General features: G+C 44.2%; 1 protein-coding gene across 19 annotated transcripts in view; it reads left to right on the forward strand.

Moving 5' to 3' along the window:
- Positions 1-12,545, forward strand: part of DEPDC5 (DEP domain containing 5, GATOR1 subcomplex subunit) — a 161,629-nt gene that overhangs the window by 41,797 nt on the left and 107,287 nt on the right. For all 19 annotated transcript variants that reach the window (XM_063722851.1, XM_063722853.1, XM_024239724.3 and 16 more), the window contains exons 13-18: positions 2,483-2,586; positions 3,464-3,538; positions 7,584-7,718; positions 9,052-9,113; positions 9,744-9,817; positions 11,040-11,109. In XM_063722851.1, the coding sequence (XP_063578921.1) occupies positions 2,483-2,586; positions 3,464-3,538; positions 7,584-7,718; positions 9,052-9,113; positions 9,744-9,817; positions 11,040-11,109 (520 nt within the window). The remainder of the gene's footprint in view (positions 1-2,482; positions 2,587-3,463; positions 3,539-7,583; positions 7,719-9,051; positions 9,114-9,743; positions 9,818-11,039; positions 11,110-12,545) is intronic.

Genomic DNA, 12,545 nt, shown 5'->3' on the forward strand with positions numbered 1-12,545 from the left:
CTCTGTTGCCCAGGCTGGAGTGCAGTGGCGTGATCTCGGCTCACTGCAACCTCTGCCTCCCTAGTACAAGCAATTCCCTGCCTCAGCCTCCAGAGTAGCTGGGATTGCAGGCGTCTGCCATCACGCCTGGCTAATTTTTGTATTTTTAGTAGAGATGGGGTTTCACCATCTTGGCCAGGCTGGTCTTGAACTCCTGACCTCAGGTGATCCACCACCCTCGGCCACCTAAAGTGCTGGGATTACAGGCATGAGCCACTGCGCCAGGCCTCCATGTGATTTTTTTACATGTTTTATTGTTTTTATTTCTTTTTGAGACAGTGTCTCACTGTCACCCAGGCTGGAGTGCAGTGGTGCAATCTCAACTCACTGCAAACTCCGCCTTCCAGGTTCAAGCAATTCTCCTGCCTCAGCCTCCTGAGTAGCTGGTGTGACAGGCACCCGCCACCATGCCTGTTTAATTTTTGTATTTTTAGTAGAGACAGGGTTTCACCATGTTGGCCAGGCTGGTCTCGAACTCCTGACCTCAGGTGATCCACCTGCCTTGGCCTCCCAAAGTGCTGGGATTACAGGCGTGAGCCACCACGCCTGGCCCATGTGGTTCTCTTTTTATATGTTTTAAACCTTCATTTTCTTTCATTTCCTTTTTTTTTTTTTTGAGACGGAGTTTCGCTCTTACTGCCCAGTCTGGAGTGCGGTGACACGATCTCAGCTCACTGCAACCTCCACCTCCCGGATTCAAGCGATTCTTTTGCCTCAGCCTCTCGAGTAGCTGGGATTACAGGCATGCGTCGCCACACCCGGCTGATTTCGTATTTTTAGTAGAGACGGGGTTTCTCCATATTGGTCAGGCTGATCTCAAACTCCCGACCTCAGGTGATTTCCCCACCTCGGCCTCTCCAAGTGCTGGGATTACAGGCGTGGGCCACTGTGCCTGGCCATAAACCTTCATTTTCTGCTTACTGTATCACAAATGCCAATCCATGTTAAACACACTGCTCCACAGTATCTTTTTTTTTTTTTTTTTTTTTTGAGGCGAAGTCTCACTCTGTCACCCAGGCTGGAGTGCAGTGGTGGGATCTTGGCTCACTGCAAGCTCCGCCTCCCAGGTTCACACCATTCTCCTGCCTCAGCCTCCCGAGTAGCTGGTACTACAGGTGCCCGCCACCACACCCGGCTAATTTTTTTTGTATTTTTTAGTAGAGACAGGGTTTCACCGTGTTAGCCAGAATGGTCTCTATCTCCTGACCTCATGATCTGCCTGCCTAGGCCTCCCAAAATGCTGGGATTACAGGCATTAGCCACTGCGCCTGGCGCACTGTATCATTTTTTATTTCTACATAGAAATTACATTGGGTTACTATTGTTGAAAATTGAGATGACTTCCAGCTTTTCACTATTCTCAACAGTATTGCCAGTGAACATTCTTACAGATAGGTTTTTAAGCATATATTTAGTTTTTATGATAAATTGCCAGAAATGGAGCCATTAGGTCAAAGGATAGTCAGTGTTTTAAAGGCTTTCTATTTGTACAGCCAGTGTATCCTCCAAAACCATTAAAGTAGAAGATCTTGTTTTCGTAGCAGCAATTTCTGTGTTCTCACCAACAGTGAATGCTCTTCTTTTTTGAGATGGAGTCTCGCTCTGTCTCCCAGGCTCGGCTCACTGAAACCTCCGCCTCCTGGGTTCAAGCAATTCTCCTGCTTCAGCCTTCCAAGTAGCTGGGATTACAGGTGCCTGCCACCACACCCAGCTAATTTTTGTATTTTTAGTAGAGATGGGGTTTCACTGTGTTGGCCAGGCTGGTCTTGAACTCCAGACCACCTTACCCACCTGCTTCGGCCTCCCAAAGTACTGGAATTACAAGTATGAGCTACCGTGCCCATCCTTTTTTTTTTTTTAATGCTTCTTTCCCAATTGGATTGGAAGAAAAACAAGCTCTCTCAGTCTTTTTTTTTGAGACAGAGTCTTGCTCTGTCACCAAGGCTGGAGTGCAGTGGCGTGATCTCGGCTCACTGTACTCCATTTATACTCTTTTTGAAACCTTGTAAGGAACCTGATGTTCTGTATGTAAAGTTGCTGTATTAGTCCGTTTTCTCACTGCTGTAAAGACATACCCAAGACTGGGTAATTTATAAAGAAAAAAGGTTTAATTGACTCATGGTTCTGCATGGCTCAGGAGGCCTCTGGAAACTTACAATCCTGGTGGAAGGCGAAGGGGAAGCAAGGCTTGTCTTACCATGGTGAAGCAGGAGAAAGAGCGAGCTCAGGGGAAACTGCCTCTTTTAAACCATCAGATATTGTGAGAACTCCCTCACTATCACAAGAACAGCATGGAGGAAACCACCCCCATGATCCAGTCACCTCCCACCAGGTTCCTCCCTCGACACATGGGTATTACAATTTGAGATGAAATTTGGGAGGGGACACAGAGCCAAACCATATCAGCTGCTCAATATCCATTTTATGATAATACTCTTTTCAGAGTGGTGGTGCAGAATGAGAGAAGAGAAGAATGGACTTCACTTCTCGTAACCATTAAAAAACTCTTCATCCAGTATCCAGTGTTGGTGCGACTGGAACAGGCAGGTACTGCATTCATGTAATAGATGGTGCGGCGGGGAAAGGAAGTGTAGGAGGGGTCTGGGAGACAGAGAAGAGATTTGTGCTCGTTTCTCTCCCATTGCCGTGTGTAGTTTCTGCTTTTGGTCAGGTTTCTGTTTCCAGTTGGATCCAATTGTACATTTTGTATGCCGTAAGTTCAACAGTGTCCCTAATACAGAGAGTGAGGCCTTATGGAGCCAGATGCCTTCCTTTTTTTTTTTTGAGACAGAGTCTCACTCTGTCACCCAGGCTGGACTGGAGTGGAGCAATTATACTGTAACTTTAAACCACTGGGGCTCAAGCAGTCCTCCTGCCTCAGCCTCCCGGGTAGCTAGGACGACAGGCACGCACTACCATGCCCAGATAATTTTTTCATTTTTTTGTAGAGACAAGAGTCTCACTGTGTTGACCAGGCTTGTTTCAAACTCCTCGTCTTAAGCGATCTTCCTGCCTCCACCTTCCAAAGTGCTGGGATTACAGGCGCGAGCCACCATGCTCAGCCGCCACTTATTTAAGAGTTCATCTTTCAGCCGGGTGTGATGTCTCATGCCTGTAATCCCAGCACAAGGCAGGCGGATCATGAGGTCATGAGTTCAAGACCAGCCTGACCAATATGGTGAAACCCTGTCTACTAAAAATACAAAAATTAGCCTTGTGTGGTGGCATGCGCCTGTAGTCCCAGCTACTCGGGAGGCTGAGGCAGGAGAATCACTTGAACCTGGCAGGTGGGGGTTGCAGTGAGCCAAGATTGTGCCGCTCCACTCCAGCCTGGGTGACACAGCAAGACTTCGTTTAAAATAATAAAAAAATAAAGTTCATGTTTCATGAGATGTTTTTCTTTCTCTTGCATATTTTGCTTCAGAGGGCTTTCCTCAAGGAGACAATTCTACCTCAGCACAAGGAAACTACCTGGAGGCCATCAATCTGTCATTCAATGGTGAGTAAGTATGCCGGCCATGAGCCAGCATCTTGCCTACCACATGGCTGTGTTACCGGAAAGGTGTCCTGATCCAGACCCTAAGAGAAGGTTCTTGGATCTTGCAGAAGAAAGAATTCAGGACGAGTCCACAGAATAAAGTGAAAGCAAGTATATTAAGAAAGTAAAGGAATAAAAGAATAGCTACTCCATAGCAAGAGCAGGGCATTCCCAAAAGCAAGAGGAGGAACACGTCCACCTTAGGTACAATGGTTGTTTATATATAGCAAAGCAAAAAGTCATGGGGGAGAGGTGCTCTGCTGCAAGCACTCATGACAAAGGATTGTTCATCTTTGTGTAACTGCTGTCTTTCTCAAGAATCTATATTATTATCTTTAAAGCAAAACTTACTTTTTTTTTTTTTTTTTTGAGATGGAGTCTTGCTCTGTCGCCAGGCTGGAGTGCAGTGACACGATCTCGGCTCACTGAAACCTCCCACTCCTGGGTTCAAGCGATTCTCCTGCCTCAGCCTCCTGAGTAGCTGGGATTACAGGTGCGCATCACCACACCCAGCTAATTTTTGTATTTTTAGGAGACACGGGGTTTCACCATGTTGGCCAGAATGGTCTCGATCTCCTGACCTCGTGATCCACCTGCCTCAGCCTCCCAAAGTGTTGGGATTGTAGGCATGAGCCACCGCACCTGGCCTTTTTTTTTTTTTTTTTTTAATATACTTTAAGTTCTGGGATACATGTGCAGAATGTGCAGGTTTGTTATATAGATATACATGTGCCATGGTGGTTTGCTGCACCTATCAACCCATCATCTACATTAGGTATTTCTCTTAATGCTATTTATTTATTTATTTTTTGGGATAGAGTGTCGCTTTGTCATCCAGGCTAGAATGTAGTGGTGCAATCTTGGCTCACTGCAACATCTGCCTCCCAGGTTCAAGTGATTCTCCTGCCTCAGTCTCCTGAGTAGCCCTCAGCCTCCTGAGCAGCTGGGACTACAGGTGTGCACCACCACGCCCGGCTAATTTTTGTGTTTTTAGTAGAGATGAGATTTCACCGTATTGGCCAGGCTGGTCTCAAGCTCCTGACCTCGTGATCCACCTACCTTGGCGTCCTAAAGTGTTGGGATTACAGGCATGAGCCACCACGCCCGGCCTTTTTTTTTTTTTGAGACAGAGTCTTACTCTGTCGCTAGGCTAGAGTGCAATGGCATGATCTCCCTGCTCAGTGCAACTCCCAGGTTCAAACGATTCTCCTGCCTCAGCCTCCCAAGTAGCTGGGATCACAGGTACGTGCCACCACACCCAGCTAATTTTTGTGTTTTTAGTAGAGACAGGGTTGTACCATGTTGGTCAGGATGGTCTCAATCTCCTGACCTCGTGATCCGCCCACCTTGGCCTCCCAAAGTGCTGGGATTTCTGGTGTGAGCCACTGCACCTGGCTGCAAAACTTACTCCTAAACTAAGAATGCTTTTGTTGTTAAGATATTGGGACATCAGGGCATTTCCTGGGTCTATTAAGTCCTGAGTCTGTTGGATAAACGTTATTATCCTGTTCCCTTAACTGTAAACATCCTGTGACTAAGAATGTCTAACCTCCCAGGAATGCAGACTAGCAGATGTGAGCCTCATTTTACCCAGCCCCTATTCAAGATGGCGTTGCTCTGGTTTGAAGGCCTCTGACAGCTATGCATGTCTCTTTATGAATGCCTGCAGACCCAGACCTAGGTGATGATGCCCCCACTCACCTACCCCGAAAATTAATTTAAAGCAATAGCTTCTCGTTGGATGGTTGTAATGACCAACATTTAGCTCTTGGGTCTTCTGTTGGCCAGTTAATTTGGCAGTCTCATTTGCTTCTCATGGTCTGGAACTGGAAGGATCCTCCTTGGGTTCTTTGAGTTACTCGAACTGTGTTATTATTTTCCACCCCATCCCTCAACTGCTTCTAGGTAATATTTTAAAAATCCACTTAAAAAATAAAAATTAAAATAAAAATTTTAAAAAATTAAAATCTACTTTAAAAAAAAAATTACAAAAGTGGCCAGGTATGGTGGCTCACACCCGTAATCCCAGCACTTTGGGAGGTTGAGGCAGACAGATCACTTGAGGTCAGGAGTTTGAGACCAGCCTGGGCAACATGGTGAAACCCTGTCTCTACTAAAAATACAAAAATTAGCCAGCATGGTGGCGCACACCTGTAATCTCAGCTACTCAGGAGGCTGAGACAGGAGACTCACTTGAACCTGGGAGGTGGAAGTTGTGGCAAGCAGAGATCACGCCACTGCACTCCAATCTGGTTGATAGAAAAAGACACTACTTCAAAAAAAACTTTTTTTTTTTTTTAATAAATAGGCTGGCTGCAGTGGCTGACACCTGTAATACCAGCACTTTCGGCGGCTTAGGCAGGGGGATCACCTGAGGTCAGGAGCTCAAGAGCAGCCTGGCCAACATGGCGAAACCCCATCTTTACTAAAAATACATAAAAAACTTGCCAGGCATGGTGGTGCATGCCTGTCATACCAGCTACTCAGGAGGCTGAGGCAGGAAAATCACTTAAACCTGGGAGGTGGAGGTTGCAGTAAGCTGAGATCGTGCCACTGCATTCCAGCCTGGGTGATGGAGTTAGACTGTCTCAAATAAATGAATAAATAAATAATAAATAAATAAAATTATAAAAGTAACCATGTTACTAGAATTCAAATATGGAGAGGTGTATCAAGTAAAAAATGATACCTTCCTCCTGCTCCCCAGTGTCAGTCCTCTTTTAAGGGGAACCATTGTTAGCAGTGTGGTATGATTATCCCGGCATTTATGTGTTAGCCGAAATATATTGTTTGCAAATAACAAAGATGTACTGATTTAGTTTAAATAAAAAGCGAAATTTACTGTAAGGATACAGAGGCTTAAATGGAGCAGTCAGGAAAGGCTCAAACACCATGTTGAAGAACCTTAGTGGCTCTGGGAACCATAGCAGCAGGAATTATGAGAGCCATATTTCAGCTTCCAGCAACCCTGTCTCTGCTCTCTGTTCAGAATTTACATTCCTGATAGAGAGGGTCTGATCTGTCCAGCTCCAGTTAGGTGTCCATCTGCCACTGGCCAGAGGTGGAAGTGATGATATGCATACACATCCCTATGTATATCATCTTCCCACATGTCTGTACCCAGGTGCTGGGGGAATTCTAGAGCATAATGTCTTCTATTAGTAAATCTTCTTGTCATATTGGAATATCACTGATTTTTCATGGTAAGAATCATAGAGGCTAGAAATAAAAAGTGACTTGCCAGATTTACAAAGTCATCCCAAGATTTTGGTCTACTCTTTTAAATAGTGTCTTAAATTAATACGAATATAATCTAATTATATAATTAATATATATAATATTAAAATAATATATAATATATAATATAATATAATCAAAGTTTTACTACAGACTCATTTATGGATGATTTAAATTAACAGCATGAATTATTTATTTATTTATTTTTTTTTTTGAGACAGGGTCTTGCTCTGTTGCCCAGGCTGGAATGCAGTGGCACGATCTTGGCTCACTGCGCCTCTGCCTCCTGGGTTCAAGTGATTCTTCCATCTCAGCCTCCCACATAGCTGGGATTACAGGTGCACACCACCATGCCTGGCTAATTTTTGTATTTTTTGGTAGAGACGGAGTTTCACCATGTTGGCCAGGCTGGTCTCAAACTCCTGATTTCAAGTGATCCACCTGCCTTGGCCTCCCAAAGTACTGGGATTACAGGCATGAGCCACCGTACCCAGCCCTCACAGCATGAAATTTGAGCATTTAAGGCTGCATAGGGCAAGTATGAGGCATCAATGAGGGGTATTAACAAAGGTGACAGCGACTTATTCCTGTGGTCAAGTAGTTCTTAATATGGAAGAGAAAAGACAGATGCGTATACATTTAACTAGAATGTGGCAGTTGCTGTAATAAAAATATGGGCAGAATGCTCTGAGAGTGTAGAGATGCTTGTCTGTGACAGGGTTCTAAAAGCTGTAACATCATTATTGTGGAATTTTTGTTTTATTTCTAGTGTTTGATAAGCACTACATCAACCGCAACTTTGACCGAACCGGGCAGATGTCAGTGGTGATCACGCCCGGGGTGGGTGTCTTTGAAGTGGACCGCCTACTCATGATCCTGACCAAGCAGCGGATGATAGATAATGGTAATGCTCTCTGGTTTGTGCCCTGTCTCCACATGTTCCTAGCCTGATTTACCCTTAGAACTGTGAGCTTCACCGACTTCTTAGAGTGTGAGGAGCTCTACATAGTGTTCTGTGTGTCACAACGTCTGTGGATGTCAATAGGTGTCAGGTGCTAAAGTTTCATGGTCAAATCAGTTTGGGAAATGCTGGGTCATGCAAAGATAAGCAGGTTCCATAATGACAGGTCTTCCTCAGTTTTTAATATGTTAGTGTAGGTTGTTTTTCTCTAAAGGTTGTATCAGGGTACTCTGAATTCCCCAAACATATTTGGCACTAGAGAAGCCTTCCTGGAGGGATGATTTCAAGGGACTCATGTGCCGTCAGCCCATTTTCTTTCTTTCTTTTTTTTTTTTAGACGGAGTCTCGCCCTGTCTCCCAGGCTGGAGTGCAGTGGCATGATTTCGGCTCACTGCAAGCTCCGCCTCCTGGGTTCATGCTATTCTCCTGCCTCAGCCTCCCAAGTAGCTGGGACTACAGGCATCCGCCACCACGCCCGGCTAATTTTTTTGTATTTTTAGTAGAGATGGGGCTTCTCCGTGTTAGCCAGGATGGTCTCGATCTCCTGATCTCATGATCCGCCCGTCTTGGCCTCCCAAAGTGCTAGGATTACAGGCATGAGCCGCCATACCCAGCCGCTGTCAGCCCATTTTCAGATGCACTATCAGATAATCTAGTCCAGCCCTTCCTCCATGATGTGCCTTGTATCCCCAACTCAGCCCCACACCCCCCAATTTGATTTGTTTCATCAACAAGGTGGAGTTGGGACACTGAGGCAGTAGAATTGCTTGAACTCAGGAGGTGGAGGTTGCAGTGACCCGTGATCTCACGCCACTGCACATCAGCCTGGGCAGCAGAGCGAGGCTGTCAAAAAAAAAAAAAAAAAAAAGGGAATTTGGCAAGTAAATCCTGATGCCACTAAAGAAGCTCTGTTAAGTGATGTGGATTGTTTTACTTTTTACTGAGATATTACAAAGTTACTATTCCTTTCTGACCTTAAAAATTTAGACATGGAAGCTTGGTTGTCTGTTTTTAAACAAGTCATGACCTGTAGGACAGTCAAAGGCTAATTGTCAAGCACTGAATAGTGACATGTTAGTAGGGCACTTGGAAAAGAGGAAACAGACAAAATGAATGTATTTACTTCTTTGTTGCATAGGCAGCACTATGAGGTTATAAATCATACAATGGTAAGTTAACTTTGCCTACTACCCAGTTAAATAACATGACTTATAGATAGGGACGCTTGTCTCTGCCATTCCCTCCCCACAACTCTTTTTGTCTTTTCTTTTTTTAGGAATTGGTGTGGACTTGGTGTGCATGGGAGAACAACCGTTACATGCTGTCCCATTGTTCAAGGTAATTAGATTTTGGATTTGTTTACTAAAGGCCAGTTGGAGTATAGTTAGAAAGAGAAAAATTCCAGACGCTGTGGCATGCGCTTATAGTCCCACTTCCTCGAGAGGCTGAAGTGGGAAGATCCCTTGAGCCTAGGAGTTTCGGTATAGTTTGCTATGAACATGCCTATGAATAACCACTGCACTCCAGCCTGGGCAGCAAAGCAAGACTCTATCTCTAAAAAAGTTATTATTATTATTATTTTTGAGACGATGTCTTGTTCTTGTCCCCCAGGCTGGAGTGCAATGGTGCGATCTTGGCTCACTGCAACCTCTGCCTCCCAGGTTCAATCAGTTCTCCTGCCTCAGCCTCCCGAGTAGCTGCGATTACAGGTGCCTGCCACCACGCCTGGCTAGTTTTTGTATTTTTAGTAGAGACAGGGTTTCACCATGTTGGCCAGGCTGGTCTTGAACACCTGACCACAGGTGATCCGCCCACCTTGGCCTCCCAAAGTGCTGGGATTACAGGTGTGACCCACAGCGCTCAGCCCTAAAAAATTTTTTTTTAAAACCTGAAAAACAGAAAAGTTAGAGCAGTTCCAAAACCTACTTGTTCTGTAGCTTATCTGTGCTCTCATTTTTCTCCTTGCAGCTCCATAATCGGAGTGCTCCCCGGGATTCTCGTCTGGGCGATGACTATAATATCCCTCACTGGATAAACCACAGGTGGGTGCGATCTCGATCAGTAGTAGGTGATAAGCGTTATGAACAGCTTCCTTGCCATTTTTCTTTAAATCTGTTAAGTTCTTATTACGGCACTAAACCTTTTGTTAAGAAAATGTGGAAACCAAGTTCTAACATTTGCTCAAAGCTCTGTACACACAAAGCAGTAGCAGTATCATAGGAACAGTCTATGGTGAAAAAGAATGAAAACAAATTTTGAAGGACTTACTTCCACTGCTGTTCCCATGTCCTTCTATTCCCAACTCCCACAGACCGTAGAAGACCAACATTTGTGCCTGACCTCCTTCAGCTCTAGAGAAGTCCCCGTGCCTCTTTACATGGAATCCTGCTGATTCCAGCTCAGGGATGGCTTTTCTCATCCCTCTGCCAGTGCCAGTGCCTCATCTTTTTGAACTATGACACTAATCTTATTCCACCTGCCTTTCTCCTGAAAATGCCTATTTTCTTCCAAGATTCAACTCCAGCATCTCTCTTTTATGAATTCCTCCTGTGCTGCCCTGATAGCTAATAGCCACTTTTTCTTCAGTGCTTCCAGAGCATTCTATCCTTCTCATTCTCAGGGTTGTCTTTCTTTCTTTCTTTCTTTTTTTTTTTTTTTTTTAAGACGGAGTCTCACTCTGTCGCCCAGGCTGGAGTGCAGTGGCACGATCTTGGCTCACTGCAACCTCCACCACCCGGGTTCAAGTGATTCTCTTGCCTCAGCCTCCTGAGTAGTTGGGATTACAGGTGCCTGCCACCACGCCCAGCTAATTTTTGTATTTTTAGTAGAAACGGGGTTTCACTGTGTTGACCAGCCTGGTCTTGAACAGCAAGTTCATGGCAAAGCTGCAGCTACTAGTTTATACTATTTGATATCATGATATTAGACTGTTTTTGACCTACAAAAGTAGCAATTTCAGGCCAGACACAGTGGCTCATGCCTGTAATCCCAGCACTTTGGGATGCTGAGGTGGGAGGAACGCTTGAGCCCAGGAGTTTGAAACCATCTTGGTCAGTGTAGCCAGACTCTGTCTCTACCAAAAAACAAAACATAACTAATGTTTTGTAGTGAATTCTTGTAAAAGAAGTTAAAATTGGGAAGATCAGTGAAGCTGAGAACAAAGTCCATGTCAGGAAGGCTGGTCCATGCCTAGTATTTTAACTGTGTTTTGAGTGTTAAAATAAAGGGGATTTAGATTAATGACTCTGTTTGTTTCTTTTACAGTTTCTACACATCCAAAAGCCAGCTCTTTTGTAATAGTTTCACCCCACGAATAAAACTGGCAGGAAAGAAGGTAGGTTTTTATTTTTGTTAAGACGGGGTCTTACTATGTGGTCCATCCAGTCTTATCTTGAGCTCCTGGACTCAAGCCATCCTCCTGTTTCAGCCTCCCAAAGTGTTGGGATTACAGACATGAGCCATTCTGCTCAGCCAAGAAGGTAGATTTCATTAATCAGCAGAGAGCCTTTGTGGACTGTCACACATTGATAGGGTTATTTTAGTCCTGAGATACCCTCATCTTCACAATGGCCATGAACAGGGTTAAGAAATTCATCCCCAAACTTTATAACTTTATACATTAGATAAATAAGTAACAAGGCCAAGGCCAGACTGCGTGAAATACCTTTGATAAAAATATGACCAAGACTAAGAGTTCATTTTTTGTTTGTTTGTTTAAGAGTTTGTTTTATTGTGACCTGGCTTTTATTCAGATGTTGAAGCCACTCAGATACCAGTGGGGATAAAGACAAAGATGCAGATATGCATTGCAGCAAAGGGGAAATATGATAAAAAGGTCAGATCTTAGTATAAAGAAATGAAAATTCTGGCTGAGTGCAGTGGCTCTTGCCTGTAACCCCAGTGCTTTGGGTGGCTGAGAAAGGAGGATTGTTTGAAGCCAGGAGTTTGAGACCAATCTGGGCAACAAATATAGTGAGACCCCATTTCTACAAAAACTAAAAAAGAATTAGCCAGGTGTGGTGGCGCATACCTGTAGTCCCAGCTACTTGGGAGGCTAAAATGGTAAGATTGCCCGAGCCCAGGAATCCATCGCTGTGGTGAGCTATAATTGCGCCATTGCATGCTAACCTGGGTGACTAAGTGAGATCTTGTCTGTGGAAACAAACAAACCGAGAAAATAAATGAAAATTGTAACAAGAATGGGAATTCTTGTTTTCTTCTTTCCAAAGAGGTTTAAAATATATTAATAATTATATCACATGCTACAAAAAGTGTGGTGAAATTGACACTTGAGTACCTGGTTGGTGTACCATACTTTTGCAAAGCATTTCAGCCATGTGTATTGAGAGCAAATGTTTATGCTATTTGACCGGGCCCTTCCATTTTGGGGCACGTGGTGTAAGGAAATAATTGAAGTGATAATATGCAAATACATCTGGGTTTAGTTTTATTTATAATTGTGAGAAGTTGAAAACAATAGATCAATGGCTGAACTATGAAATATCCACTTGATGGAATATATTTGCAACTGACAAAAATGCAAGTTTTAAGAATTTTAACAAGTGTTTGTTGTTGTTGTTGTTGTTTGTTTTTTTGAGATGGAATCTTGCTCTGTCTCCCAAGCTGGAGTGCAGTTGTGTGATCTTGGCTTACTCCAACCTCTGCCTCCCAGGTTCAAGCAGTTCTCTTGCCCTAGCCTCCCAAGTAGCTGGGATTACAGGCACCCGCCACCACACCCAGCCTAATTTTTGTATTTTTAGTGGAGACAGG

This window comes from Pongo abelii, chromosome 23 (assembly GCF_028885655.2).
Source record: "Pongo abelii isolate AG06213 chromosome 23, NHGRI_mPonAbe1-v2.0_pri, whole genome shotgun sequence".
NCBI classification, from domain to species: Eukaryota; Metazoa; Chordata; class Mammalia; order Primates; family Hominidae; genus Pongo; species Pongo abelii.